The sequence below is a fragment of the Falco rusticolus genome, chromosome 3 (genome assembly GCF_015220075.1).
Source record: "Falco rusticolus isolate bFalRus1 chromosome 3, bFalRus1.pri, whole genome shotgun sequence".
NCBI lineage: Eukaryota > Metazoa > Chordata > Aves > Falconiformes > Falconidae > Falco > Falco rusticolus.
In genome coordinates, this window is record NC_051189.1 from 108,984,457 (window position 1) to 109,007,763 (window position 23,307).

The following is a 23,307-nucleotide window of genomic DNA, read 5'->3' on the forward strand; positions in this document are numbered from 1 at the left end:
CCCGCCCCCTCCTCCTCGCCCACCCCCCGCCCGTCGCGGCGGGGCGCGCTGTGAGGCGGCGGCGGGATCGCTCCCCCCGGGCACCGGCAAAGGCCCCGCCTGCGGCTGGGTGAGGGCGGCGAGCAGCGGCGGCTGCGGGAGGCGGGGGGCGGCCTCTCTCCGGGGCTTGGCGGGGGCCGGGCTCGAACCCGGTCCCTTTGCAGGGCGCGGAGCGGGGGGCGGGCTCGAACCTGGGCTCCCCGGTTGCAGCCGGCCGGCAGCCTCAGCTCCGGCCCCCCCGATCCAGCCTCACCCCCTGCCCCTGAAATCCAGCCTCGCCCCTGGGCCTCTGTAGTCCGGCCTCGCCCCCGGCCCCCCACATCCAGCCTCACCCCGGCCCCCCACTGCAGCCTCACCCCCGGGCTCCCCCATATATATCATCTTCACCCGCAGTTACTCCCCCATTACAACCCCATTGTACCCCCCAGGCTCCTCCGTATCACCTTCACCCCCAATTCTCCCCCATTACATCCTGATCCTGCACTGCAAGCCCCCCAGCACCCCATTGCAGCCTGACCCCTCAATTCCCCCCAATTCCCCAGCCCCCTCCCCAGCAGCCTCACATCCAGACCCCCACGTTTTCCCCCTCCCAATCTCGCATCTGCCCCCAGGACCCCCCTTTACCGTCTGGCCCCCCTCCCCAGCCTCTCCCCCAGCCCTGAGCCATGGCTTGCAGCCTGAAGGACGAGCTGCTCTGCTCCATCTGCCTGAGCATCTACCAGGACCCGGTGAGCTTTGGCTGCGAGCACTACTTCTGCCGCCGGTGCATCACCGAGCACTGGGTGCGCCAGGAACCCCAGGGCACCCGCGACTGCCCCGAGTGCCGCCGAACCTTTGCTGAACCCACCCTGGCCCCCAGCCTCAAGCTGGCCAACATTGTGGAGCGTTACAGCGCTTTCCCCTTGGATGCCATCCTGGGTGCCCAGCGCAGCCCCTTCCCCTGCAAGGACCATGAGAAGGTCAAGCTCTTCTGCCTCACTGACCGCGCTGTTGTCTGCTTCTTCTGCGACGAGCCCGCCGTGCACGAGCAGCACCAGGTCACCAACGTGGATGATGCTTTTGAGGAGCTGCAGGTGGGTCCATCCCTCCCTGGCCACGGAGCACCATCCCTCCAGGATCCCCTGCCCTGAGCTGCTCCTCTGAGCTCCTTTGTCTGTCTGTCCCCTCTTGCCTTGGTGTTGGCTCCCATCCATCTGTACCTGCACCCCTTTTGTCCCCATTGGGATCAGCCCTGTCCGTCTGTCCATCCATCAATCCACATGCACTTCTGCAGCTGCCTCCATGGGGTGCCCCCTTTTCCATCAACACTGGAGGTCCTTGGGGCTCCCCAAACCAGCCAGCCATGCACCCCCATGGATCTGCTGGGCTGTGCCTCAAGTAAGACCCCTCCGAGCCATTACCTATCCCCCAGCTGTGCCCTGGACAGAACCCTCTGTGCCGCAGGGACCAAGGGTGCCCCTGCCGCCCTCTGCACCCCCCTTTCACACAACCCCTGTAACCCCACAAGCCAGGTTTTGGCTGGAAAGCTGGCTGCTGGGATCCGTTTTTTTCCCCAAAATCCCTCATTTTATGGGTTTTTTTCCTCCCCATCTTGCAGCGGGAGCTGAAGGAGCAGCTCCAGGGGCTGCAGGAGAGCGAGCGTGGCCACACTGAAGCCCTGCACCTGCTCAAACGGCAGCTGGCTGAGACCAAGGTACGAGCGGGGACGTGGCTGTGACCCCCAGGTAGCTGGAACCCGGACCTCCTCACTTCCCCCCAGCCCTTCCCTGTGCACCCTTTGGCAGGTGGGTGCAGGAGTGCAGCCGGGATTGGGTCAACCCCATCCCTCCTCCGACAGCACCCCAACCCCAAGCCTGGCCAACCTGATTTTTGGGTCCTCCAAAGACTCCAGACCCCACAGTTTCATGGATCTGCCCCATGTTTTCCTTCTGCAGTACCACGAAACCCGCCAGCAGGTTGACAAAGCCACCCATCAGGCTGCTCATCCCTCTTTTTATTTCCTGCAGGGCTGCTTTTCTTTATCCTTTTAATTAATTCATGTTTTGTATTTATCTCCTCCTCCTTGCCCAGGGGTTCAGCTTCCAGCAAAGTTCAATTTTATCTTCATCCCTGCCAGTGATGGGGTTTATTTTTTTTTTTTAGGTTTGCTATAGGGATGCGGGGTCACATTTCCATCCTTGGATGCTTGGAGCATCCCACATTGTTCGAGTTAATGGGGCTGTAGGGGTTTGTTTTGGGGAATTATGGATTCATGAAGGGGTCAGGGTAGGTTTGGGGAGTCCTGACACCCACCTGCACCCCAAGTCCTCAGCCAAGAGCCTGCGGGTGACTATCGGGGAGGCTTTCGAGCGGCTGCACCGGCTGCTGCGGGAGCGGCAGAAGGCGATGCTGGAGGAGCTGGAGGCGGACACGGCGCGGACGCTGACCGACATCGAGCAGAAGATCCAGCGCTACAGCCAGCAGCTGCGCAAGGTGCAGGAGGGCAGCCAGATCCTCCAGGAGCGCTTGGCCGAAGCCGACAAACACGTCTTTTTAGCTGGCGTCGCATCCCTTTCTGAGAGGTGGGTGACACCAGGGTGACACTGGGGTCCCCAGCGTCATCCCGCCCTCTTCTCCATCATCTCTCCTTCGCAGGCTGAAGGGGAAGATCCATGAGACCAACCTGACCTACGAGGACTTTCCCACCTCCAAATACATGGGGCCGCTGCAGTACACCATCTGGAAATCCCTCTTCCAGGATATCCATCCTGGTGAGGGGCATGGGGATGGGCTGGCTGCGGGGGCGGGGGGTTCCTGGTGAGGGGCAGGTATGGGGACACACCGGTGAGGGATGGGGACACACCACTGACCTCACCATGGTGGTTTGCAGAACGGTGAGACAAAGCCACCTGTGCTGGGTCTGGGGGCTGCGTTGACGCTTCTCCCCGTGTTGTGTGTCCCCACCCAGTGCCAGCAGCCCTGACGCTGGACCCGGGCACAGCTCACCACCGCCTGATCCTCTCCGATGACTGCACCATTGTGGCGTACGGCAACCTGCACCCCCAACCGCTGCAGGACTCCCCCAAACGCTTTGATGTGGAGGTCTCAGTCTTGGGTTCGGAGGCCTTTGGTGGCGGGGTCCACTACTGGGAGGTGGTGGTCTCTGAGAAGACCCAGTGGATGATTGGTTTGGCACACGAAGCCGTCACCCGCAAGGGCAGCATCCAAATTCAACCCAGCCGAGGTTTTTATTGCATTGTCATGCACGACGGTAACCAGTACAGCGCCTGCACCGAGCCCTGGACCCGGCTCAATGTCAAGAGCAAGTTGGAGAAGGTGGGGGTCTTCCTGGACTATGACAAGGGGCTTCTCATCTTCTACAATGCCGACGACATGTCCTGGCTCTACACCTTCCGGGAGAGGTTTCCCGGCAAGCTCTGCTCTTATTTCAGCCCCGGGCAGAGTCACGCCAACGGGAAGAACGTCCAGCCCCTCCGGATCAACACCGTTCGCATCTAACGGGGTGGATTTGGCCCCTGGGGTTTGGTGTGGATCCCCCCACCAGGTGTTTTCCCACTGTTTGGTGGAGCTGGGCTGATCCTGCCCCAGGAGCTGCCCCCGTACTGGGCAGGATCCGGCCTTTTCACCCCCCTCTGTCCTGCACTTCCAGGAGGGTCCTGGCGCAGGGGGGCCGGGCAGTGGCAATAAAAGGATTTGGAGAGATGGGGCCGGGTGGTGGAGAACCCCTGGGCAGGGGTTGCGCCGGATGGGATGGTGACGCCAGGATGTGCCACGGTGCACCGTGGTGTGCCACTGTGCCATAGCGCACCATGCCATGCCATATGGCACCGTGCTGTGGTGCACCACGCGGTGCCGTACGTCTGGCACTGTGCCATGGTGTGCTGTGCCATATGGCACCATGCTGCGGTGAGCCACGTGGTGCCATACGTATGGCACGGTGCCATGGTGTGCTGTGCCATATGGCACCATGCTGCAGTGTGCCACACGGTGCTATATGTACAGCACTGTGCCATGGTGTGCCGTGCCATATGGCACCGTGCTGTCTATATGGCGCTGTGCCACAGTGAGCTGTGCCATGCCATACAGCACCATGCCGTGGTGCACCACGCTGTGCTGTACGTATAGTGCTGTGCCATGGTGCACCGTGACATGCCAAATGGCACCATGCCGTGGTGCGCTATGCTGTGCTGTACATACAGCATGGTGTGCTGTGCCATGCCGTACAGCACTGTGCCATGGTGAACCACACCATATAGTGGTGTGCCATGCCACACTGCACATACGGTGCACCGTGCCATGCCATACATCCAGCACTGTGCCAGAGTGTGCCATGCCATGCCATACAGCACTGTGCCGTGCTGCGCCACACTGTGCTGTACACATGGCACCATGTCACGGTGTGCTATGCCGTGCCATACATACTGTGCTGTGCATGATGTACCATGCCGTGCTGTCGTGGCCCTGGGGATGCTGGGGAAGCGGGAGGGCTCTGTATAGGGGATGGTGCCTATGTGTGGGGGCAGTTCCTCTACAGGGGATGGCGCCTGTGGGGCTGGGCTGGGGAAAGTATATGTATATAGGGGGGGCACAGCGTGGAGAGTGGGGCTGCGCTGCAGGGTGTTGCGTGTGTATTGGGCTGTATACGGGTGGGCTATAGAGGGGCTGTGATGCATGGAGGGGGTTTGTATAGAGGCTGGGCTGTATAGGAGTAGGGCTATACAATACATGGAGAGGGGCTGTGTAGGGGCTGGGCTATATAGGGGTAGGGCTATACAGAGGGTGTAATACGTGGAGGGGGCTGTATAGGGGTGGGCTATACAGGGGTGTGATATATAGGGTTGGGCTGTGCAGAGGGTGTGATGCGCAGAGGAGGCTGTGTAGGAGCTGGGCTATGCAGAGGTAGGGCTATATAGGGGGTGTGATGTGTAGAGGGCGGGCTGTATGGGGGCAGTGGGGAGGCTGGGGGAAGCCGGGGACACTGGGATGGTACTGGGGGGACGGGGACACCGCTTTCAACCCACCGTTCCCCGCCCGCCCGCCCGCCCTCCAGGCGGCGCTGCTGCCCCTCCCCGCGCTCGGGCTGGCGCCGCTTGGGCAGGGGCGGGGCTGCCTGCGCGTGCGCGCGGGGCGGGGCTCTGCGCAGGCGGCGCGGCGCGGGTAGCCGAGGGGCGGGGCTCCGCCGCCATCTTGCCCCGGGCACGGGCCCGCTGGTACCGGGCACTGGGGGACTGGGGGGTGGGGATTGGGGGGGCCATGGGGAGGCTGCGGTTTATGTGGGGCTGAGGGGGGGCTGAGGGGGGGGCCTGTGGGGCTGAGGGGGGACCGTGGGGGGCCGTGGGGCTGAGGGGAGGCTGCGGTTTATGTGGGGCTGAGGGGGACTGTGGGACATGGGGGGTAGGGGATGGAGAGATGCATGTGGGGCACGGGGGCTGTGGGGCTGGGAAGACTATGGGATCTATAAGGGGTTGTGGGGCTGGGGGGTGGAGTGTGGGGAGAGGGAGCAGCCGAGGGATGTGGGGGGTGTTACAGTGAGGAGCCTGTGGGGCTCAGGGTGTGGGTCGGGGGCCCCTACGTTGCCTGGGGGGGTGTTATGGGATGCGGGGGGCAGGGGTGGAGCTGCAGGCCCAGTGGGGCTGTGGACGTGGAGGGGGGGGCTGTCAGTGGGGCTGGGGCCGGTGGGGTTGGCAGAAGGAGGAGTGGGGGGCCTGGGGTGACCCTCCCCTCGCCCCAGCCATGGAGCCGAGTGGGGGGGGGCGGAAGGAGCGGCCAAAGCCCCGGGAGCCGGCGGCTCGCCTGGAGAAGGCCAAGCAGAAATCGGCCCAGCAGGAGCTGAAGCAGAGGCAGAGGGCTGAGGTGAGTGACCCCGGGGGACACACACACAATGGCAACACTGGGGCTGACCCCCCCATCACCTCTTTGTCCCCCCTCTCGCAGATCTATGCCCTCAACCGAGTGATGACAGAGCTGGAGCAGCAGCAGTTTGACTCCTTCTGCAAGCAGATGCAGGCCTCCGGCGAGTGAGGCGCCATGTGCAGCCCCCCACCAACCCCCCACCCCCCTGCAGCTGCCGCTCGTCCCCTTTTCTAACCCCTTTGTTATTTATTATCAAATAACTGTTTGGTTTTTTTTTAAATAAAATTTGTGGTGGTTCCACGTTTCTCTGGCTCCTGGTCCCTCAGCGGCACCGGTGGCTCCAGCCCGGCCCAGTGCCGGGTGGGAATGGCGTGGGGGAGGCCAGATCGTGGCTGGGCGCCAGAGCAGCTGTGGCCACCAGCCGCCAGCTCCAGCCCCCCTCACACCGAGCGAGACCTTGGTCCGCCGGTTCCCTGCCAAGGGGAAGGGTCCTGCCCTCCCGGTGCCTGGATTCGGCTGCTCCCCAGGGCCACTGGAGGGGTTCTGGTGGGGGCTACGTCCAGTTCTCGCAGCTGCTTGTGCCGCAAGAGCTTCCCCAGGGACCCTGAATGTTTCTCTCTGCCGCTCCGTGCAAGGTTTGACCTTCGCTTCCTTCCTCCACCCACACGCCCTCCGCTTTCCAGCCGCCGCCGTCCGGCATCCTCTGGCTTTCCAGAGAGTTTGGATTGCCGCCTTCAAATCCCACTTTCCCCTTCCACCTCCCTCCCGCACCCCAGCGAGCGCACACCAAGGGCGGGGAGGGGGGGGGGCCGCGAATAAAACACATCTGAGAGATCAGTTCCCTACAGCGATGGGTAAAATAATAAATACCAAAACTCTGCCGGTGAATCAGGTCTCAAAAAACCCTCTGCAGATTTGATTGGTGGCTTCCTCCCCCCAGGGAGGGGGCCTTCCTCCTTTTTCGGGGTGTAAACCTCCCCCTGGTAATAAATTAACAACGTACAGTGGGAGCAATCCCTAAGTTTCATGTTCTGCGCTGGGAAGGGTTTGGGGGTCTCTGGAGCGGGGCTATTGTAGTGGGGAATGGGGGTTCACTCATGCCCCGACAAGGGATGGGGTGCAGGGAGGGTATTTTGGGGTTCCCCCAAAGCAGAGCCTTTCCTACCCCTTCAAATTTTTCCCTTTTATAAACAGGCCCCTGTCGCGGTTTGGATTCGGTGAGGAGAGCGAAGGGAGATCCCAGTGGAGGAGGAGGCACCCAGGAGTGAGGAGGAGGAGAAAGAAGGCGGCTTTACTAGGCGTTAGGCGAAGGCAGAGCTGACGCTTTGCAGCTCCAGATGGCAAAGGGGAAGATGATGTAGGACGTCGACCAGGCGAGGCAATAGATGGAAGCCACCGCCACCGGTGAGAAGAGGACAGCCGCCACCCCTGCAGATTGGGGAAAGCCTTTGGGATCTGCTCCTTCCTCCTGTGCCGCCACCTTGGTTTTGATTTTGTCCCCATCCTTACCTCCAGCGTAAACCAATTTCTTCCAGAGCTGGGACTCCAGGACCTTGTCGTGGGGGTAGAAGCCCCGATCGACCATGAAGAGGATCATGACGATGGCGGTGACACGCAGCAGGGTGATGTTACCCCCCGTCAGCAGGAAGGTGCCCGCCAGCAGCGAGGAGGCGTAGGGACAGGGCAGCCCCCGGTAGGTGAAGGGGATCCCTGCTGGGTACCAGATGTTCATCTGAGGGGGGGAAATCACTCCCCAAACCCCCAGAACTCCCCAAAATCCTTGGCTTACCACTGGAGAAGAAGCACAGGCGAGCAAATACAGCCAGCACGTAGGCGATGGCCAGCAGCCCGTCCAGGACACCCTGAGGCTGCAGCAGCAGAGCTGTGGCCAGCCCGAAGGTGGTGAAGTCGGCAAAATCATCCAGTTTGGCACCTGCGGGCAGCGAACGGGCAGCTGCCAGATGGGTGGGGAGGGAGGGAGAACCCGGTGGGGGGGCTCCTGGGGTGGTGGGGCAGACTCACCCAGCGCCGAGCAGGCATCGAGCTGTCGGGCAACGGCTCCGTCAGCCAGGTCCAGCAGAAACCCCACCAGCAGCAGCCAGCAGGAGTGGTGGTATTGCCTGGGGAGGATGGAGAGGGCAAAACCGGGGTGACCCCCCCGCCCTTGACGGCTTTACTCTGTTCCCCTCCTTTCCCCTTTTTCCCCACCTATTGAGGCTGCAGAGGACAGAGGAGAGCCCCGCCACCAGATTGGCCACGGAGAGCCCGTTAGCGGCGTTTTTCCGGATGAACTCCAGCGTCTGACCCCAGCCCGCTCGCTCGCTCAGGAACAGCTTCTTGGTGGACTGCAAAATACCTGCAACCCGCCGGGGGGGCCGGTGAAGGGCGGAACCCACGGCCGCTTTCCAGCCGGGAAACTTCAACCCCACCCCAGGTAGCAGGTCGGTGCTGGGGAGGGGGGAGCAAAGCCCCGCAGCCCCCCCCTCCAGCACTGGGAAGGAGCTGGAGGAGGTTTTGGGAGTTGCTGCCGACGATGGGAGCGTTGCTGGCTGTTCCCCTCCTCAAACCGAAGCCCCCAGAAGCCTTTTAGCAAGCAGCAGGATGTTTTTTGAATATTTTTTTTTTTTGCAAGCCCTGCCTCTTAACTACCCGCCGGAGGTGAAAGTAAAACCAGATAAACCACTCAAAGAACCACAAAAAGAAAAGAAAACAAACAAAAAAAATAATAATCCACACCCCATCTCAGACTAAAAGCCAACCCCGCTTTTAAGCTCTATTGATCTTATATACCTATAGGGCTAAGCTTTAGAGAAAGAGTTTAAGGGTCATGTCCTACTAGTGGGCTTTGCACCCTGCCTTTGCCGTGGTCCCAAAGCCAGGCAAGCTGGTGAGATCCTTCATCTGAAAGAAAACAGCACGTCAGAGCAAAACAAAAGCCACCCCTTCCCCTCGCCATCCCACCCTGAACCCGCTCCGGGCTAGGCCCAGGCCAATTCACCATCCCAGCACTGAGACGGTGCCAAAAATGGGCTGCCAAGGTGTTTCAAAAAAAAAAAAAAAAAAAAAAAAAAAAAAAGAAAGGCAACAAAACCCCCTCGGTTGCAAAGAATTCAAATATATTCCTGGTTTTGGGAATCCCGTTGGGGTCGGTGGTTCCGTGTGCCGGCAGCTGGACGGATGTGGTTGCTGCTGGTGACCTTTGGACACCGCACCCGGCTCGGGGCGGCTGGGGATGGAAAAATCCCCTCCGATCCGCTGGGACAGTGGCTCCGCCGCCTCGGATTTTACCAGATCTAGTGGGTTTTGGGGGTCCGAGCGCACACCTGGTGCCGTTCCCCCCTTTTTCCCCCTTGGTTGGGGCTGATCTGGTGGGTTTTGGGGTCTCCAAAGGCAAAAAGGGGCAAAACCTGGTGATTCTGGGGCTTGCTGTCACCACACCTACCCTCCCCAGTGCCAGGCAGGATCAGGCTCCCAGGGAGAGTTACTGGTGCTGTCACTGCACTGGAACTGGGTGCCAGCAAGCATCACAATACCCAGGCATTGCCACGGCAGCCAAATGTGCCCATTCTTTGTATTCCTAGCCCCAAAAGCAAAGGGCTGGGGCGGGAGGGACTTCCTCAGCCCTGTGTCATTGCCGGTGCTTTTTATTATTTCTTGGGGGGAAAAAAAGATGGTTTTGGCTTTTCCCAGATGACCCCGTGTGCATTACAGGGGGCTTGTGCCCCCCAGAAGGGTCTCCCCGCCCCAGGGCCAAGGGGAAAAGGGGGTTCAGCTGGAGGAGGTGCAAAATTAACCTATTTTTTTGCAGCTGCTTTATAGTTTCTATGCTTTTCTGCCCCAATTCACAGGGCCGAGTGAGTGGCGCTTGGCCAATGACCCTTATTTTCTCCCTAAATCCCCCCAAACGGCGATTTTTTGGGGAGGGGAGGGGGAGACGCCTTGTGAAGGGGCCGAGCAGCATCAGGGCGTCAAACTGGCACTTACCGACCGGCGGTGACACCATCCACATGGCGGCGGCGGTGGCGGCCCCCTGGGAAGGGGAAACTGAGGCAGGGGCGGTTCAGCGGGCGCTCGCCCGGCGCGGCGGCAACGCCGCGTTATATAAGGAAAGGCTTCGCCGGCTGAGTCACCCCGCTGGGGGTGGGTCCGGCCAGAGGACACGGGGGTTTTCGGAGGCGGCTGGCACCACCGGCGAGGGAGGAGCTGTCCTGGGGGGGGCAGGGGGCCATGCCAGGCTCGCAGCACCCATGCCAGCCTCCAAGGCCCTGCGCCAGGCTCGCAGCGCCCGTGCCAGGCTCGCAGCGCCCGTGCCAGGCTCGCAGTGCCCGTGCCAGGCTTGCACCACCCGTTCCAGGTGTGGACCACCCGTGCCACCCTCACAGCACCTCTGCCAGCCCTGTGACACCCTTCATAGGTTTGCGCTGCCCGCGCCAGGCTTGTGGCGCCCGTGCCAAGATTCCACCACCCATGCCAGGCTTGCAGCAACCATGCCAGGCTTCTAGCACCCACGCCAGGTTTTGCAGCACCCACGCCAGGCTTGCAGCACCCACGCCAGGCTTGCAGCACCCATGCCAGGCTTGCAGCACCCACACCAGGTTTTGCAGCACCCACGCCAGGCTCGCAGCACCCACACCAGGCTCGCAGCACCCACACCAGGCTTGCAGCACCCACGCCAGGCTTGTAGCACCCACGCCAGGCTCGCAGTACCCACACCAGGCTCGCAGCACCCACACCAGGTTTTGCAGCACCCGTGCCAGCCCCCTGACACCGCCGCACTCTGGCCCCGTGCCCGCACTGCCACCGCAGGGCATTTGTGCCTGTTGGGCAGCACGACCCCGCGCCACTTCACTGCCGGTTCGGTTCGTGCCACCGGTGGGGGCCGTGGCCGGTGCCCCCCGCCATCCCCTGGCAGTAAGAAACCACCGGCTCAGCCAGGTGCCGCCAAGCGAGGTCACCCCTGTCCCCGCCAGGGCCTTCAGCGGGCGGCACCCACTTGTGCAAGGGTGTCACGAGTTGGGGTGGCCTCAGCCCCCTCCTCGAGCAAAGGGCCCGCGATAGCAGCGGGGCCACAGGGTGCCGGGGCAGCGCTGGTGGACAAGCGCGGCGATGCCGGGGCACGCGGGGAGAGCAAAGGTCCCCTGGGACACGGTGACAAGGGGCCAATAAAACTTATACAGCCCCGGCGTCCCGCCGCAGGAATTTTCCACCCGGATCCCTGGGAGAATTGCGGGGTGCTCGCAGCACCCATCCCTGCAGAGTGCCTCGGTGCGCTTGGGGCAGCTGGGGTGCCCTGCTTGGGGGTCCCAGGGGTGCTGGCCGCGGCGGGGTCACTGGTGAAAGGGCTCTTTGTTGGCTGGTCACGCGCCGGTGGCAGCGGTTGCGAAGCGACGGCGGGTCTGGGAGGGCAGGAGGGACAGAGCCACAGCCACAGCCATCCCACCCTGGGGCGCCTGGAGGGGGCCAGCCCCGGGCCTCAGGGCACCCAAGGGGGCTCGTCCCCGTGGTCACAGCGTGGCACCGGCTGCCCAGCACCGTGGCATCAGGGCACAGGGCTGAGGCCGTCCCCGTGTCCTCAGGGCACCTCCGGGCTCACCCCCAGGGCATCCAGGCTGCTGGTGGCGCCTGTCCCCTTTGGCACCACGGTGCCACACAGTGCCCAGCCATGTGGCTTCAGGGCACCTTGGGGTGCCTGTCCCTGTGGCACCTGTGTGTCTTTGGGTGCCCATCCCCGTGGTCTCTGGGCACATCTTTGGGTGCCCGTCCCTTGTGGCAGCTGGGTGTCTTTGGGTGCCCATCCCCGTGGTATCTGGGCACCTTTGGGTGCCCATCCCCGTGGTGTCTGGGCACATCTCTGGGTGCCCCATCCCTGTGGTACTTGGGCACCTCTGGGTGCTCCCTCTGCCTGCTCTACCAGTTCCATCTTCTAGCCCCCCGCCGCCCCTGCCTGCTGGCCCCCCCGCGTGCCCACGCCCCGCACAGGCACACGCGTGGTGTTTCAGCTGTGGGTTTATTTGCCCGGTGCCGTGCCAGGAGGTCGTCACCGCTGCACTCAGTTCTGGCTCATGGTCTGGAAAGGAGAAGTTGCTCAGGGGGGAGCGTGGCACCCTGGCACCCCAGCACCCTGGCACTCTGGCACTCCGGCACTCCGACACCCTGGCTCCCCAGCACCCTGGCACTCCAGCACCCCGGCGCTCTGGCACCCCAGCAGCCTGGCACCCCGGCACCCTGGCACACCGGCACTCCAGCACTTTGGCAGTCTGGCACCCCAGCACCCTGGCGCTCTGGCACCCTGGCATTCCAGCACCCTGGCACTCTGGCACCCCAGAGCTCTGGCACCCCAAAGTCCTGGTACTCTGGCACCATGGCACCCTGGCACCCCATCACCATGGCACCCTGGTACCCTACTGCCACAGCACTCCAGCACCCAGCACCCTGATACACTGGCACCCAAGCACCCCAGCACCCTGGCACCCTGGCACCCAGCACCCCGTCCCCACCTCGGTGATCCAGTCCTCGAAGGCAGAGACGCGGGTGAAGACCGTCGGCTTCTTGGGCGCGTTGCAGCCCAACCCTGAGACAAAGCTGGCGATGCCGTGCACCTCCCAGGTCCCGTCAGCCGCCCGGCAGTTCAGGGGACCCCCTGAGTCACCCTGGGGTACAGGAGGGGGGAGGTCAGCACCAGGGGTGGGGGGCTCAGAGCGTCTCCCCCTGCCCCGGTCTGGTGCAACACTCACGTTGCAGCCGGCCTTCTCGGCGCCGCCGGCGCAGATCATGGTGCGGCGGATGGCGAGGGTGCCCCACCAGTCGGGCTGGGTGCAGCGGTCAAAGGCCACCACGGGCATCAGCGCCTGCTGCAGCTGCTCTGGCAGCGGCCCCCCCGCTGCCAACCGGGCGGCAGGAGGTTGGGGGGTGCCGCTCAGTGTCTGGCCTGCTGGCCCTGAGCACCCAGCCCACCCAGCCATCCTTCCCTCCATCCCTTCACCCCTGCATCCTTCCAGCCTTTCCCTCCATCTGCCCACCCAGCCCTCCATCCTTCCCTCCATCCATTCATGCGTCCATCCTTCCCTCCATCCCTTCTCCATCCCTCCATCCCCGATCCAGGTCTCCATCCCTCCAACTATCTCCCCATCCCTCCCTCCATCCCTCCCTCCACCCCTCTTCCATCCCTCCAACCATCTCCCCATCCATCCCACCATCCCTCCCCCTCTCCAACCATCTCCCCATCCACCCCTCCATCCCTCCAAACATCCCTCCAACTATCTCCCCATCCCTCCCTCCCTCCCTCCCTCCTCCAACTCTCCCCATCCCTCCCTCCCTCCAACCACCTCCCCATCCCTCCCCCCATCCCTCCATCCCCCCACCATGCCCTGGCCCCACCCGCCGCATGCCCCGGACGCACTGGACAGACGCCCCCAGCCGCTCAGGTAGCAGGGGTACCCGTCGGGCAGGATGGTGCCCGCGGGCGGCAGCTGCCCTGTCTGCACCTGGGTGTTGAGCACCGCTGGGTGCTGCAGCTTCAGCAAGGCGATGTCATTGCTGCCAGGCAGGGACACGTGTCACCGGGGGCCTGCTGGGGACCGTGTCCCCAACCCCCCCACCCCCCCAGCACCCTGCTCACCCGCAGGCCACGCAGGAGCTTCGCCATTTGGGGTGGACAAAGATGTTGGCGCGGGCCACGGGGATGCGCTGCTCGGGGCCCTCGTTGACACCCATGTCGTACTCGCCCAGCACCACTTGGTAGGTGAGCGAGGAGCTGCCCGGGGACAGGGACATCAGGGGCTGCTGCAGCCCTCCTGCACCCCTCCCTGCACCCAGCACCCCCATGCACCCTCCATGCACCCAGCACCCTTCCGTGCATCCTGCACCACCCATGCACCCACCTTGCACCCGGCACACCATGCATCCTGCATCCCTCCACGCACCCATCTCGCACCCCTCCGTGCACCCATCTCACACTCAGCACTCCCTTCCTGCACCCTGCGCCCCCTCCTGCACCCATCCTGCACAGGGTATCACCCCTGTGCCCATCCCTGCACCCAACACAACCTCCAAGTACCCTGCACCCCTCTACACCCCTATTCTGCACTCTGCACCCCCCTGCACCCATCCCTGTACCCCCCTGCACCCATCCCTGCACCCTGCACCCCCCTGCACCCCTCCTGCACCCATCCCTGCACCCCCTGCACCCATCTCTGCACCCCCTGTACCTCCCCTGCACCTCTCCTGCACCCCCCTGCACCCCTCCTGCACCCTGAACCACCCTGCATCTCCCTGCATCTCCCTGCACCCCTCCAGCACCCATCCTTGCACCTTGCATCCCCCTGCACCCCTCCTGCACCTCTCCCTGCACCCCCTGCATCTCCCCTGCACCCCTCCTGCACCTTGCAGCACCCTGCCCCCCCTCCTGCCCCCCTCCCTGCCCCCCCAGCACCCGCCGCGGCTCTCGGGGGTCCCTCACGAGATGCAGTGCGCGGCCGTCATCACCCAGTTGGGCGCGATGAGGGTGCCCCCGCAGGTGTGGCGGAAGGTGCCGTCCCGCTCGTACTGCAGCGAGATCTGCAGGGACACCGGTGGGTGCCACAGCACCCATGGGTGCCACCCCCCACCCTATCCCCCCGCCCGCTCACCTGCCAGGGCCAGCCGTAGGGCACGGCATTCTCCCCGTTCACCACCCGTGAGTCCGGCAGCACGGCGGCGTGGCTGCCTGCGGGACAGGGCGCCTGTCACTGACCGGGCACCCACCACCCCACCCAGGCTTGGGGACACGGGTGGGGGCCGTGGGGACACGGGTGGGGGCTCGGGGGCACCTTACCGCCAGCCACCAGCAGCAGGAGGAGGCTCAGCATTGTGGTCACAGCTCGGTCAGGGCATGCGGGGCCGGCCGCGGGCCTTAAATCCCCCCGTTATCGGGGGCACCCAAGGGCGCCCCTGGGAACGGGCACCTGGCGCCCACCTGGGGGCTGGGGGTGCACCGGGGGGGTGCGGCGGTGTTAACCATTAACCTTGGCCTTGGGGGCATGTGGCACCTGGCACCAGCCGGGTGCACCCGGTGCAGACCCTATAGACCCCATAGCTCCCTCCTGTCCCTGGGGACCCCCACAGCCTTGAGAGCCCCCCCGTGTTGCCCATACTGCCCCATGCCCCTCCTGTCCCCATATGGCCCCTATAGCCCCCATGGGCTCAGTGCCCCATAAATCCCCTCTCCTGGACTCCATAGCCCCTGTGCCCCCCTCCAGCCCCTATGACCGCTCCTGTGCCCTCCACAGCCCCTATAGCCACCCCCGTGCCCCCCATAACCCCTATAGCCACCCCTGTGGCCCCCCAGCCCCTATAGCCACCCCTGTGCCCCCCATAACCCCTATAGCTACCCCCGTGGCCCCCAGCCCCTATAGCCACCCCTGTGCCCCCCATAACCCCTATAGCCACCCCTGTGCCCCCCCAGCCCCTATAGCCACCCCCATGCCCCCCTCAGCCCCTATAGCCACCCCCGTGGCCCCCCAGCCCCTATAGCCACCCCTGTGCCCCCCATAACCCCTATAGCCACCCCTGTGCCCCCCCCAGCCCCTATAGCCACCCCTGTGCCCCCCATAACCCCTATAGCCCCTATAGCCACCCCCATGCCCCCTCAGCCCCTATAGCCACCCCCGTGGCCCCCCAGCCCCTATAGCCACCCCTGTGCCCCCCATAACCCCTATAGCCACCCCCGTGCCCCCCCACCCCCTATACTGCCCATGCCCCTGGTGACCCCCCCGGCCCCCACATACACCCCCCTCCTGGACCCCATAGTCCCTGTGCTTGTCCCCGTGGAAATCTACAGGTGTCCCCAGGGTGTCCCCATGTCCCCCGTGTCCCTGTGGACACTCACAGAGGTGCCCCCCAGGTAACCCCCGTGCCCCCCCCCCCATCCCCTCGTGTCCCATGGAAGTTCTGTCCCCCTCCCCCCGTGTCCCCATAAAAGTTCCCAGGGTGTCCTACGGTGTCCCCATGCCCCCCCCCTCTCCCCCCATCCCTATAAAAGTTCCCAGGGGTGTCCCCATGCTCCCACACCTCCCCCCTAAATTTCACAGGGTGTCCCATGGTGTCCCCAAGACCCCCGTGTCCCCATAGAAGTTCCCAGGGGTGTCCCCAAGCCCCCTGTGTCCCCATAAAAGTTCACAGGGTGTCCCACGGTCTCCCCACGCCCACTTGTGTCCCTGTAAAAGTTCGCAGAGTGTTCCACGGTGGCCCCAAGCCCCCTGTGTCCCCATAAAAGTTCACAGGGGTGTCTCCAAACCCCCTATGTCCCCATAAAAGTTCCCAGGGTGTCTCACGGTGTCCTCAAGCCCCCTGTGTCCCCTTAAAAGTTCCCAGGGGAGTCCCATGGTGTCCCCAAGCCCCCCTTATCCCCATAGGAGTTCACAGGGGTGTCCCCAGTCCCCCCCGTGTCTCCATAACAGTTCCCAGGGGTGCCCCATGGTGTCCCCAAGCCCCCCCCGTGTCCCCCTAAAAGTTCACAGGAGTATCCCCATGCCCCCCGTGTCCCCATAAAAGTTTCCAGGGGTGTCCCACAGTGTCCTCAAGCCCCCCGTGTCCCCATAAAAGTTCCCAGGGGTGTCCCTAAGCCCCCCCTTGTCCCCATAAAAGTTCCCAGGGGTGTCCCATGGTGTCCCCAAACCCCCCTTGTCCCCATAAAAGTTCACAGGGGTGTCCCATGGTGTCCTCAAGCCCCCCTTGTCCCCATAGAAGTTCACAGGGGTGTCCCCAGTCCCCCCATGTCCCCACAAAAGTTCCCAGGGGTGTCCCATGCTGTCCCCAAGGCCCCCCGTGTCCCCCTAAAAGTTCAAAGGAGCATCCCCATGCCCCCGTGTCCCCATAAAAGTTTCCAGGGGTGTCCCACGGTGTCCCCAAGCCCCCCGTGTCCCCCTAAAAGTTCCCAGGGGTGTCCCATGGTGTCCCCAAGCCCCCCTTGTCCCCATAGAAGTTCACAGGGGCGTCCCCAGTCCCCCCCGTGTCCCCCTAAAAGTTCCCAGGGGTGTCCCATGGTGTCCCCAAGCCCCCCTTGTCCCCATAGAAGTTCACAGGGATGTCCCCAGTCCCCCCCGTGTCCCCATAAAAGTTCCCAGGGGTGTCCCCAGTCCCCCCATGTCCCCATAAATGTTCTCAGGGGTGTCCCATAGCCCCCCCCGTGTCCCCCTAAAAGTTCACAGGAGCATCCCCATGCCCCCCGTGTCCCCATAAAAGTTTCCAGGGGTGTCCCACGGTGTCCCCAAGCCCCCCTTGTCCCCATAGAAGTTCACAGGGATGTCCCCAGTCCCCCCCGTGTCCCCGTAAAAGTTCCCAAGGGTGCCCCCGCGCCCCCCCGCACGCTCCCCCCGTGCCCCCCCCGTGCCCCCCCGCGGGCGCGCTCCCGGCCCCGCCCCGCGGTGTGGGGGGTGGGGGTGGGGCGGGGCTCCGGGGCCGGGAGCGGCGGCGCGGGGCGGAGCGGCGGGGCCGGAGCGGAGCCGGGAGCGGCGGGACCGGAGCCGGGAGCGGAGCGGGCGATGGGGCGGCGGGGCCCGGCGGCGCTGGGCGCCCTCCTGCTGCTGGCGGCCCTCCTCGGGGTGAGTGTTCCCCGCCAGCCGGGACCCCCGTGGGGCGGGCGGGGGCCAAAGGAGTCGGGGGCCCCGAGTGGGTTGGGGTGCCTTGGGGGGGTCTCCCCGAGCTGGGGTCTCCCCCGGAGCTGGGGTCTCCCGGGGGAGTTAGGGTTCGCTGGGGGAGATGGGACCTCCCGGAGTTAGGGTCCCCTGGGAGAGTTGGGGTCCCATGTAGGAATTGGCACCCCTCCCCCGGAGTGGGGTCCCCTGGAGGAGTTAGGGTCCGCTGGGGGAGGTGGGGTCCTTTGTAGGAGTTGGGACCCCCCTGCGGAGTTGGGGTCCGCTGGAGCAGTTGGGGCCCCCCCGGCGTTGGGGTCCCCTGGAGGAGTTGGGACCCGCTAAGAGTTGGGGTCCTCTGCGGGACGGGGCGTCCTTTGTAGGAATTGGGACACCCCCCCCCGGCGGAGTTGGGGTGTGCTGGAGGAGTTGGGACCCCCCCAGAGTTGGGGTCCCCTGGGGGATATGGGTCCCCTGGGGGAGTGGGGGTCCCTTGTAGGAATTGGGACCCCCCGACGGAGGTGGGGTGCGCAGGGGGAGTTGGGACCCCCTGGAGGTGGGGTCCCCTGGGGTCCCCTTGGTGGGCTTTGGGTTCCCCTGGGGGAGTTGGGACCCCCCCGGAATTAGGGTCCCCTGGGGGAGTTGGGACCCCCCTGCGGAGCTGGGGGACTTGTGCTGTGTTGGAAGGGAATTGGGGGTGTCCCCGTCCGTCCCCCCCTCCCCCCCCGCTGCCGTAGACTGCGGGGTCGCCCGCATCGTGCCCAGGTCGCTGAGGGAATTGGGGTACCCCCCGGCGGGGGTGTCGGGACCCCCCGATCCTGCCCCATCCCACCAGGGAGCAAGGCCCCCCCGGCGCCAGGGGCAGGTGGGGTTCCCGTCCCATCTGGGACTCGGCCGCCCCCCCGGATCCGGCGTCCCCTCCCCAGGCTTCCTCCCCGGGGGTCCGAGCTGGGGACCCCCAGGCTGGGGGGGGGTCCTGTCTCCTGCCCCATCCCCCCAGGGACTTGGGATCCCCCAGGCCGGGCTGGGGGTGTCCCGTCCACCCCCCCCAAAGCCACCCATGGGTGCGTGCCCAGCTTTTGGGGTGCTGCCCCCCCAGCTCCATCCCCCACCCCGGCTAAATTTAAAGGGTGACGGGTGGCGCCGGCCACCCTAAAAATAACTCTCCCAAAATACCCCCCCTGGGGGGGTCACACCCAGCTGGGGTGCGGGGGGTGGGGGTGTGTGTGTGCATAACATCCCCCCCCGGGTGCCCCGCAGTGGGTGCAGGGTGGGTTTGCGCCGTGGGGCTGGGCACTCCTTATCTGAGGGGGGGTCCCCAGGCTGGGGGTGGGGTGGGGGTGGCACTCTGGGGGCGGGGGGGTGGTTTGGGGCTGGGACGGTGCCCGGGGCTGAGAACAGAGGGGGCCTTGTTGCTCGGGGCCATGCTGGCAGGGCTGCCCCCCCCCCCCCCCCCCCCGGTGGGGCTCCCACCCACGTGCGGGAGGGGGGGGGGCGGAGGGGGGAGTGTCCCCACTTTGCACCCCCCCTCCAGCCCCATTCCACCCTGGGATGAGGGAATCTGGGGACACCGCAATAGGATGACACCCCAATACCCGCCCCCCCGCCTCGTCCCGCCGGGATGCTGAGGAATGCGGCCCCCCCCCCCCCCCCCCCCCAAAAAAAAAAAAATCACGCGGGGGGGGTGTCAGCCCACTCCGCGGTGGGGGTGATGGGGTGCTCCCCCCCCCCGCCCCCCGGGCTGCGAAGGGTTAATGGGGGGGGTTGAGGGCGCAGCAGGAATGTGCGATAAGATCGCCCCGCCTGGGGGGAAGGGGGGGTCCACGCACGCGCGTGTGCACGCGCAGGCACCCCCCCACCCCCCCACCCCGGGGCACGCTCGTGGTGGGTGCTTGTGCACGCTTGGCTTGGCTCCCACGGCCCGGGGGGGGTGTGGGGGGGTCGTGTCCCCCATGGGAGGTACTGGGGACACTTGGGGGAGGGGGGTGTCCCCCCTCCCACCCCGGGACACCCCCACCCAGGCACCCCCGGGCCTCAGCGCACGTGGCTCTGCTCCCGGTTTCATTCCCATGGCCAAAGATGGGCTGGCTGGGGGGGGGGGAGGAGGGGGCAGCCCGGGCACCCGGCCCCCCCCGGCCCCCCCCAGCCTGGCTCTTTTGGGATAAATTAGGCAATGCCAGCGGGGAGGAATGCAGCGCGGGGGACACACACACATATTTTGGGGCCCCCCCCCTCCCGGCGGTGACTTTGACCCCGCAGCTGTTTTGACCCCCAAATCGCTGGGGGCGGGCGGCAGCTGCCTGTGCCCCCCCTCGGGACCAGCATCCCACCAGCTGTGCTGGCAACTTCCCCCCCCCCCCCCCCAAAACCCAGGAGGTTCTGCCCCCCCCCCCCAAACCCAGGAGGTCCTGGCCCCCCACCATGGGGGTGGCTTAGCACCGCAGCAGGGTCCCCTCGGTCCCAGGGGACCCCCGGTGGGGAAGGAATGGGGGGGGGTGTGTGTGTGACACCATTTAGCCACGACCTTGGGGGAACAATAAGACTGGGGGGGGGCTGCTATTAATAACCCCCTCCCGGTTATTATTCCTGCTATGCGTCACCTCCTCTTCCTCGGCCGGATGAAGTAAGGGGGGGGCACATCCAGATTTGGGGGTATATCCAGGTTGGGGGCCACATCCAGATGTGGGGCAGGGGTGTACATTGAAATTTTAACGAGGTGGCACATCCAAATTGGGGGGGGGGGGGTTGGCGTCCCCCCCCACCAGAGTGGGGCACAAGGTTTTTCGAGCGAAGTGGCACATGGGACAGGGTGGTGCTTCCTCACCCTCCTCTTCCTCATGTCCCGTCCCATCCCCCCCCCCCCATTTTCCCCAGGGTGTGGGGCAGGATTTGGGCCGGCAAGTGGAAAATGTGAGCATCGTCGTCTGGCCGGGCGCGGTGCCCCGGCGGTGGGGGGAGCCCAGCGTCCGGCGGGGCTGTGGTGCAGGAACCTTCCGGAAACTGGAGAGGGGCGATTGTCCCCTGCCCGGTCACCGGCTGCAGGGACAGCAGCTGCCCTTCCGCCAGCCCAAGATGGGGCCCGCTGCATGCTGGGGCTGAGCACCCGCCCGCTGAGCACCCACGCACTCAGTGCATGTGTGGGGAGCAGCGCTGAGCACCCACATGCTTGGTGCACACGTGGGCTCCTCCGTGCCTCAGTTTCCCCCTCTGGCCACCTCCCCGTTGCCCCCCTCCCCAGCAGCTGGGGCTGGGCTGGCACCCATGGGTGCCCCCCCTCTGGAGCCAGACTCCCTTGGGTCACTGGGTCCCCCCTGTTTGTGTGGGCAAGTGGCCATGTCCCCCCCTTGTCCCCCCCGCCCCCCCCTCTGCGCCTGCTTAATCCCCTGGCGCTTGTTTGCACAGCAAAGTGCTGCCCCGACGGATTCCTCACCGCGGCGGGCGCCGGGGGGGGGGGGCGGGGGGCACCCGCCGCTGGCACTGTGATGGGTGCGGGGGGCACCCGCCGGGGTGGTGCACACGCGTGTGCGCAGCTGTGGGGGTGCAATCACAGCCGTGCGTGAGCCGTGTGGGTGCCGAGGTGTGCATGCTTGTCAGTGCACACGCGTGCCGGTGCGTGCAGGTGTGCACGTGCTGTGGTGCAAACATGTGTGTGCAGCCAGGTGTTGGCATGCACAGGGATCCCTGTGTTGGTGCATGTGTGTAGTGGTGCAAACACATGTGCACAGCCCCACGCCACTGTGCACATGTGTCCCTGTGTAGGTGCATGTGTGTAGCAGTGCAAATGGGTGTGCACAAGCACCCCAGTGTGCACGCGTGCTCCTGTGGTGGTGCAAATGTGTGTGTGCAGCCGCGTGTTGGCGTGCACAGGGATCCCTGTGTTGGTACATGCATGTAATGGTGCAAACACATGTGCACAACCCCATGTATCCCCGTGTTGGTGCATGCGTGTAGCAGTGCAAACAGGTGTGCACAAGCATGCCAGTGTGCGCTTGTGTTCCTGTGGTGGTGCATATGTCTGTGCACTGTCACATGCTGCTGTGCACATGCATCCCTGTGTCAGTGCACACATGTAATGGTGCAAACACATGTGCACAACCCCATGTATCCCCGTGTTGGTGCATGCGTGTAGCAGTGCAAACGGGTGTGCACAAGCATGCCAGTGTGCATTTGTGTTCCTGTGGTGGTGCAAATGTCTGTGCACTGTCACATGCTGGTATGCACATGCATCCCTGTGTCAGTGCACACATGTAATGGTGCAAACACACGTGCACAGCCCCACACACTGCGCACACGTGTCCCCATGGTGATGCATGCATGTAGTTGTGCAAATACATGTGCAGAGCCCCACGCCACTCCACGCAACGCATCGTCGTGTCAGTGCACACGTGTCATGGTGCAAACAGGCATGCACAGCCCCATGCCACCATGCACACGCATCCCTGTGTGGGTGCATGCACGGAGCAGTGCAAACGCGCGTGCACAGCCACGTGTCAGTGTGCACACGTGTCAGTGCCTGCATGTAGTGGTGCAAATGCGTGTGCACAGCCCACACTCCCCTTGCACACGCACCCCCACGTGCCTGCACACGCGTGTGCCCTCTGCCGTGGCACGGTGGGGCCCTGACGGCGCAGGAATGCGGTGGGTGGGCGATGAGCTCATCCCCCCCCCCGCGCCGTGACTCCACCGCACAGCTATGCACCCCGGCCCTGCCAGCACCCACCCGCGTGGCCATCGGTGTCCCCCCTTCCCCCCTCCCCCGTGCTGGTGACGTGGCCTGGCACCCAGCGGGGGGGGATGGGTGTCCCCCAGGTCACCCGGGGTTTGGCCGAGACCTCCTTCCCCGAGGACACGGTGGCTGACCACATCGGGGGGACACGGGGACGCCGGTACTACGCACAGCTCTCCGATGATGAGGACCTGGTGGCATCTGGTGGTAAGGTGGCACTGGGTGAGGGGGTGGCACTGTGGGTGGGTGTCACCCTGGGTGCCCCCTATGCTGTCCCCATTGCAGATGGCAGTGGGACCTGGTGGCACCCGGCAGTAAGGTGACACTGGGTGGGTGGGTGGCACTGTGGGTGGGTGCCACCTTGGGTGCCACCCATGCTGTCTCTGTCGCAGATGGTAGCGGGGAGGACGGCAGCGGTGTCACCTGGCCACCAGTGAGTGCTACCCATGAACCCGGCGCTGGGCTGGCACCCACTGGTAAGGGGCTGCTGTGGGGTGGCACCTGTCCCCTGGGTGTCACCTGTGTGTCACCGCTCTCAAGCTCTGTCTCCTCTCCATCCTTCTTTTATTCCTCCTCTTCCTCCTCCTCCTTCTCCTCGGTGGGCAGCGCCCGGGCCCCCCCCCGCACCGGCGGGTATGGTGGTGGCCGAGCCCGAGGACGACCCCCCACTGAGTAAGTGACACATTTCGGGGGACGCCCCCCCACCTTGCTGCACCCCCACTTTTTTCTCCCAGTGCTGTATATTGGAGGGGGGCACCCCAAATATTGGTGGGGGCGGTCACAGCTGGATGGGGGGGTCACAGCTGGATAGGGGGTCATAGGGGGGGATCTTTGGGGGTGCAGGTGCCATGCCCCCCATTTTTGACACCCCCTACCCCCCCTTTTCTGACCCTTCCCAGTTTATTTTCGGGCACTGGTGAACTTCACCCGCAGCATCGACTACAGCCGGCAGCTGGAGGACCCCGAATCCGAGGAATTCCGGGAGATTTCCGAGGCCGTGGTGGATGCGGTGAGTGGGGGGAGCACGGGGGGTGCTGGGGGTGTGGGGCACCCCAGGAAGGGCACCCTGACCCCCCCCCA

At 64.8% G+C, this 23,307-nt stretch overlaps 5 protein-coding genes across 7 annotated transcripts in view; 3 read left to right on the top strand and 2 right to left on the bottom strand.

Annotated features, from left to right (window-relative positions):
- Positions 1-3,741, top strand: TRIM62 (tripartite motif containing 62). Of its 2 annotated transcripts, none has more exons than XM_037381385.1 (6): positions 1-109; positions 684-1,112; positions 1,637-1,732; positions 2,344-2,600; positions 2,674-2,789; positions 2,987-3,741. In XM_037381385.1, the coding sequence occupies exons 2-6, from the start codon at positions 705-707 to the stop codon at positions 3,535-3,537; spliced, it is 1,428 nt and encodes a 475-aa protein (XP_037237282.1). In that variant the 5' UTR covers positions 1-109; positions 684-704; the 3' UTR covers positions 3,538-3,741. The 2 variants fall into 2 exon arrangements, with proteins under 2 accessions (XP_037237282.1, XP_037237284.1); XM_037381387.1 differs by having other exon boundaries at positions 14-109; positions 696-1,112.
- A 1,389-nt stretch (positions 3,742-5,130) lies between these two features.
- LOC119145183 (small vasohibin binding protein) lies at positions 5,131-6,196 on the top strand. The gene is made up of 3 exons (XM_037381390.1): positions 5,131-5,249; positions 5,771-5,892; positions 5,974-6,196. The coding sequence occupies exons 2-3, from the start codon at positions 5,773-5,775 to the stop codon at positions 6,058-6,060; spliced, it is 207 nt and encodes a 68-aa protein (XP_037237287.1). The 5' UTR covers positions 5,131-5,249; positions 5,771-5,772; the 3' UTR covers positions 6,061-6,196.
- A 961-nt stretch (positions 6,197-7,157) lies between these two features.
- On the bottom strand, positions 7,158-10,007 carry TMEM269 (transmembrane protein 269). Of its 2 annotated transcripts, none has more exons than XM_037381389.1 (6): positions 9,877-10,007; positions 8,101-8,248; positions 7,915-8,012; positions 7,682-7,825; positions 7,402-7,602; positions 7,158-7,320 (listed from the first exon to the last, which is right to left on the bottom strand). In XM_037381389.1, the coding sequence occupies exons 1-6, from the start codon at positions 9,899-9,901 to the stop codon at positions 7,187-7,189; spliced, it is 750 nt and encodes a 249-aa protein (XP_037237286.1). In that variant the 5' UTR covers positions 9,902-10,007; the 3' UTR covers positions 7,158-7,186. The 2 variants fall into 2 exon arrangements, with proteins under 2 accessions (XP_037237286.1, XP_037237285.1); XM_037381388.1 differs by having other exon boundaries at positions 7,402-7,605.
- Positions 10,008-11,941: 1,934 nt separating this feature from the next.
- Positions 11,942-14,741, bottom strand: CELA3B (chymotrypsin like elastase 3B). The gene is made up of 8 exons (XM_037380055.1): positions 14,705-14,741; positions 14,520-14,596; positions 14,351-14,448; positions 13,511-13,645; positions 13,292-13,428; positions 12,627-12,772; positions 12,390-12,542; positions 11,942-11,959 (listed from the first exon to the last, which is right to left on the bottom strand). The coding sequence occupies exons 1-8, from the start codon at positions 14,736-14,738 to the stop codon at positions 11,942-11,944; spliced, it is 798 nt and encodes a 265-aa protein (XP_037235952.1). The 5' UTR covers positions 14,739-14,741.
- A 2,657-nt stretch (positions 14,742-17,398) lies between these two features.
- Positions 17,399-23,307, top strand: part of HSPG2 (heparan sulfate proteoglycan 2) — a 38,844-nt gene continuing 32,935 nt past the window's right edge. The window contains exons 1-4 of the mRNA XM_037379716.1: positions 17,399-17,471; positions 22,311-22,434; positions 22,620-22,703; positions 23,127-23,236. Coding sequence (XP_037235613.1) covers positions 17,412-17,471; positions 22,311-22,434; positions 22,620-22,703; positions 23,127-23,236 — 378 coding nt within the window. The 5' untranslated portion in view covers positions 17,399-17,411. The remainder of the gene's footprint in view (positions 17,472-22,310; positions 22,435-22,619; positions 22,704-23,126; positions 23,237-23,307) is intronic.

Excerpts from the sequence above, each read along its gene's own strand:
- TRIM62 (XM_037381385.1), top strand. The coding sequence starts at position 705 with ATGGCTTGCAGCCTGAAGGACGAGCTGCTCTGCTCCATCTGCCTGAGC. Across the intron at positions 2,601-2,673 it reads GTCGCATCCCTTTCTGAGAG|GCTGAAGGGGAAGATCCATG; the intron begins GTGGGTGACACC and ends TCTCCTTCGCAG. Across the intron at positions 2,790-2,986 it reads CTTCCAGGATATCCATCCTG|TGCCAGCAGCCCTGACGCTG; the intron begins GTGAGGGGCATG and ends GTCCCCACCCAG.
- LOC119145183 (XM_037381390.1), top strand. The coding sequence starts at position 5,773 with ATGGAGCCGAGTGGGGGGGGGCGGAAGGAGCGGCCAAAGCCCCGGGAG. Across the intron at positions 5,893-5,973 it reads AGCAGAGGCAGAGGGCTGAG|ATCTATGCCCTCAACCGAGT; the intron begins GTGAGTGACCCC and ends CCCCTCTCGCAG.
- TMEM269 (XM_037381388.1), bottom strand. The coding sequence starts at position 9,901 with ATGTGGATGGTGTCACCGCCGGTCG. Across the intron at positions 7,826-7,914 it reads CGATGCCTGCTCGGCGCTGG|GTGCCAAACTGGATGATTTT; the intron begins GTGAGTCTGCCC and ends CGCTGCCCGCAG. Across the intron at positions 7,606-7,681 it reads CCTGTGCTTCTTCTCCAGTG|CAGGGATCCCCTTCACCTAC; the intron begins GTAAGCCAAGGA and ends TCTGGTACCCAG.
- CELA3B (XM_037380055.1), bottom strand. The coding sequence starts at position 14,738 with ATGCTGAGCCTCCTCCTGCTGCTGGTGGCTGGCG. Across the intron at positions 14,449-14,519 it reads CCTACGGCTGGCCCTGGCAG|ATCTCGCTGCAGTACGAGCG; the intron begins GTGAGCGGGCGG and ends GTGTCCCTGCAG. Across the intron at positions 13,646-14,350 it reads ACGGCCGCGCACTGCATCTC|CTCCTCGCTCACCTACCAAG; the intron begins GTGAGGGACCCC and ends GTCCCCGGGCAG.